At 47.8% G+C, this 4802-nt stretch overlaps 1 protein-coding gene across 1 annotated transcript; it reads right to left on the reverse strand.

Moving 5' to 3' along the window:
• Window positions 1-661: 661 nt before the first annotated feature.
• On the reverse strand, window positions 662-4010 carry LOC100443506 (cancer/testis antigen 47A). Its single transcript, XM_002832068.3, has 3 exons — window positions 2989-4010; window positions 1947-2102; window positions 662-802 (listed from the first exon to the last, which is right to left on the reverse strand). Exons 1-2 carry the CDS (start codon window positions 3761-3763, stop codon window positions 1978-1980), a joined length of 900 nt encoding a protein of 299 aa, XP_002832114.1. The 5' UTR covers window positions 3764-4010; the 3' UTR covers window positions 662-802; window positions 1947-1977.
• Between the last annotated feature and the right edge of the window lie 792 nt (window positions 4011-4802).

Below are 4802 nucleotides of genomic sequence, written 5' to 3' on the forward strand. Positions count from 1 at the left end.
AAAAAAAGATGCTTTTTTAAAAGGACCAGGTCATCTCATAAGAGCTAAGCATAAAAAACAACAAAAGTGCCCGGGGGTGGTGGCTCACGCCTGTAATCCAGCTCTTTGGGAGGCCGAGGCAGGCAGATCACCTGAGGTCAGTAGTTCGAGACCAGCCTGACCAATATGGTAAAACCTTGTCTCTACTAAAAATACAAAAAATTAGCTGGACGTGGTGGTGCGCGCCTGTAGTCCCAGCTACTCAGAAGGGTGAGGCAGCAAATTTGCTGGAACCTGGGAGGTGGAGGTTGCCGTGAGCCGAGATGGCCCCACTGCACTCCAGCCTGGATGACAGAGCGAGACTCAGTCTCAAAAAAAAAAAAAAATTAGTAATATATGCAATATTATTTTCACACTTACAGCACATATTAAATCAGACTAGCCATATTAAAAGTGCTCAGTAGTCACAACACACAGCTCTAAAGATGAGCCCCATCTCTCTTTTCAAAAATTGTTTTAAACTTGTCATTTTACTTGATTTTTGGCTGCAGTAAAAGAATTTCAAACAGTCTTACCAAATGGTGGAAAGTAATATCTTTCAATGCAGGTATGGTGGGCCAAAACAAAGAGGTAAAGGAGAGATTTGAGTTAGGATTATTTATTGAAAAATCTTCCCACGTTTCAGTTTATTCATTTAAAACAAACTTTTATTTTTAACTTGAACAAACACTGTCAAATACATCCATGAAAGTTAGATGTCACTGGATATCACTTTTGATGTAACGAACTTTGTAATGATATGTGTTAAAATTCCCACAGGCATCTGAAAATAAAATAAAAACAGTGAACAACAGAGTCGTCTTTCTTTTCCTCCTAACTGTGGGATGAAATGAGAGAAAATAAACAATAGTACAACATTAACCAGCACCAGTGACTTTCTAAATAGAAGAAAATGGCCAGCTCTATGTATATCTGCAACATTTGTGTGCTATATCTTAAACAAGTAGAGAAGACCATCTTTTCCTTTTGTAACTCACAAGCTTGGATATCAGGGTGCTTGTGGAACTGAAGGTTTCAGTCAAATGATCACACCAACCTTGTCTGCCTAGCACTAGAAAAGCTTGTTGTTTTTGTTTTTACATGAGGGGCCATTCTGGGATTTAAATAAATCTCTCAAGCTTCAACAGCCTGTGCTGGTTCCACAGATAATACTGCCTTACCCTCCCAGACCCTTGGTTTCCATATCTACCATGTGGGGAAGAAGCCGTTACGAAATATACAGCTGTGAAAATGCAAAATGAATAAATAAATAAGAAAGAAAGAAAGAAAAATGTTAACCATTTAAATACACTCAAAGACAGATGTACCTTAAGCCTTCATTACCAATTCAGTGATAAACACACATTCTTTTCATCTGCCTGTGACATAAAATACCAAAATATATAGCTAAATAAATATTTAGGTATTAGTCATTGATTGTGGTCCTACTCGAAATTCTTAGCTTTTTGCTGTTTGTAAGTAGTCACTTTGTAAAAGGCATTGAGTTGTCTCCTAATTAGTATGGGAGACTGCATTTCTGTGGTCAAGTAATGAAGGCCCAACTAATAATGCGTGGCCCAGCCAAGTTAGCGGCTGTGTCTGGCAACTGTTGTCTACACAAATATTGGTCTTGGTAGTAGGTCTGATACATTTGCCACTTGTTAGTAGTCTTGCAGCTAGAGGACAAAAGACCTCAACACAAACAAATGAGTAGCCAAGAAGTATATTTCAGAACACACTGCAGTTCATATTACTAGGTACATGAATATTCTAGTAACATTTTAAGTAAGTTAAATTGAATTTTTAAACTAATTTTAAACTTTTTCTTACTTAATTTACTGAGAATTTTTTCTGTTGTTCAATAAAACTGTCAGCAACGTGTAAATGCCAGGAATAGTTGAGTGATTCTCAAAGCTATACACAGATACCTGGGTTTTCTCGCCCTCCCCTCTGCTGCGTTTAGGTCCCTTTGGAGTTCTTTGCCTTGTTTTCCGCATCTTTCTCTTTTTCTTGTTCTTTCTCTTCCTCGCCTGCAGCATCTTGGGCCTCTTCATCCCACTTTTCAGGCTGAGATTTAGTGACTTCTTTAGGGAAGAATAATACACACATTGGCACCAGACATTCACAGAAAATATAGCCCAATTTATAACTAGCAGCAGCATTCAGTTACTCCACCCCCAGGAGAAGCAGGATAGAGTTAACTAAGGAAGGAATAACTGGGCACCTTCCTACTGGTTTTCACAACAGTTCCATGGCCCTCACATTGCTGCTGCTTGATCATTTCCACACGGACACTATTTCCCTTTTTTCCAGTAAATCTCCCACCCAAAGCTGCTGATTATTTCTAGTTCTTCGGAGAAGAAGAGATCTGAATCATCGGGTCTGATCTCATTCTACGGTGTTTTGGTCAGAACTTTGTTGGGAAAATCTTTGTTTACCTCAAAAGACAAATTCTATGGTGAAGCTCATTGGTTCCTCACCCCCCTGAATGCTTCATTTTTACCAAGTGCTCCTGTATCACTTCATCACTCGGGGGATCAACTTTCGACGAATCTTCACACTTTGAAAAGCCATGAACTAAAAGGGATGCCTGCCATTTGCCTGTTCTTTTCCTTCGCGCGTCCCTTCTGTTTCCTGGGGAGCTCCCTCCTGAACCCCTATCTACTCGGCCATTCATCTGTGGGCTCACAAATGGCATCGATGATCTCAGATCTCCTATCAAATATAGGTTGGTAGAGGGCGGCAAGTTTTCTCGAAACCATGGATGTCGTTAGAGAATTGGGCTTCGACTCATTGGGACACATTCGGCCTTAAGTTTCAGGAGGGCCTCGAATCCTGCTTCACCACCTGAGGCCCCGACCTCCCCTTCACCACCCGCTTCACCAGCTGTGCCCGCACTGCGACCCTGCCTGGAACCCTGGGACACAGGGGTCCCTGCCTCCCCGCTGCTGCCGCTAGCCAGTTCCTTACCCTCTGGGGCCGTGGCCTCCTCTGCGGTCGGTAATTCTGTGGCTGGTTCCTCTGCGTCCGGTTCCTCTGCGGCCTCCTCTGGGGGTCTCTCCTCTGTGGCCTCCTCCGAGGGCTCCTCTGCGGCCTCCTCCGCGGGCTCCCTGGCCATCTCGGCCAGGTCAGCTGGCACTGCAGGCTCTGGGACCGACGCGGCCTCCTGGATCAGGCCCAGGCCCTCGCCTTCCCGGGCTGCGGCCCCTGCACCCAGCCTCTGGGACAGCAGCATCACGGGGAGGTTGTCCCAGAGGTTGGGCGCAGCAGCGTGGGGCCCCACCATCAGGCGGCTGAGGTGACGGTTCGCTATGAGGATGTGGTCGTTGTGATAGAGGCGGCGGAGAAGGGAGTGGACCAGGTCCAGGAGCATGAAGTGAATGCCCGCCGCCGGGTAGCGACGGGTGGCCACCGCCAAGTCGAAGTTGGCCGCCTCGTTCCCCTCCTCCTCCTCCTCCTCCTCCTCTTCCTCAGCCGCGGGCCTGATGTCCGAGTCCTCCTCGGCGCTCCCGCCCCGGGGCATTGCGGCCAGGCCTGCCGCCTGCTCACCCTCCTCCTCCCCGAGGCCTTCCATGGGCCCTGCGACTCCAACCACCTCGGCCGCAGGCACCATGTCGCTGCTGTCAGGGCCGGAGTCGCCGCCCTCCTGGTTACCAGCTCCGGCTGCCTCGGCCTGTGCTCCCTCCTGGCTTACCGGGGCCTCCTGGTCCCCTTGGGTCGGGTGTGGGTCCCCTGTGGCAGACATGACACCAGCAGCGCGTCAACTGGGGTGGCGAGCGGGCTGAGGCAACCACGGTGAAGACGGTGGCCACTGAGGTGGCTACGGCCGAGGGGAGGCGAGGAGCTGGCCGCTGAGGGAATAAGAGTCTGTCTCTTTATTGAGGGAATAAGAGTCTGTCTCAGAGGCCACCCTAAGGTGGGAAGGGCAGGGAGCGAATCCTAGGAGCCTCCCACCAAGGCTGGCCTGAGAGGACTTAGGGAAGGCGGGAAAGATTCTGGTTGGCAGGCGATAGGGGGCGGGACCGGAAGGGTCAACGAGGAGCTCTCAGCGAGCTGTAAGCTCATTTGCTGAAGACTTCATATTGACATGTTCTGTGTCCAATGAATGATCAAGGCCCTTAAGCTGTAGGACAACTCAGAATCCAGATTCCAGAGCTTTTTCATTTCTTTTCTTTTCTTTTTTTTTTTTTTAAGACAGAGTCTTGCTCTGTTGCCCAGGCTGGAGTGCAGTGTCAAGATCTCGGCTCGCTGCAATTCCTGCCTCTTGGGTTCCAGTGATTCTCCTGCCTCAGCCTCCTGAGTATCTGGGACTACAGGTGCACGGCACCATGCCTCGCTAGGTTTTGTATTTTTAGTGGAGACAGGGTTTCACCATGTTGGTCAGCATGGTCTCGATCTCCTGACCTTGTGATCCACCTGCCTCAGCCTCCCAAAGTGCTGGGATTACAGGCGTGAGCCACTGTGCCAGGCCGAGCTCTACCTTTTCTATGAGGCCTTAGTGTCCAGGGCTACCCTTTATGTCCACACATGTCCTGCCCTTTTAATTTTATGATTATTAGCAACACTATAGCAGTCCCATGTGTAGGCACCCTGGAATATGGGAACTGCAAGGTGTTCACAGAGTTCACTTATTTCCACCTAGTAATGGCTCATGCCACTAGAGATAGTGTCATAAAAATGTTATATAGTTCATAGCTAAGCAGTTGTGTAAACCTCCCAAGAAGAGACGTGAGAATTTCAATGATTTAACGTAGTTAAAGCTACTTAGAAAAGAATGTGCAGAG

Source organism: Pongo abelii, chromosome X (genome assembly GCF_028885655.2).
Source record: "Pongo abelii isolate AG06213 chromosome X, NHGRI_mPonAbe1-v2.0_pri, whole genome shotgun sequence".
NCBI classification, from domain to species: Eukaryota; Metazoa; Chordata; class Mammalia; order Primates; family Hominidae; genus Pongo; species Pongo abelii.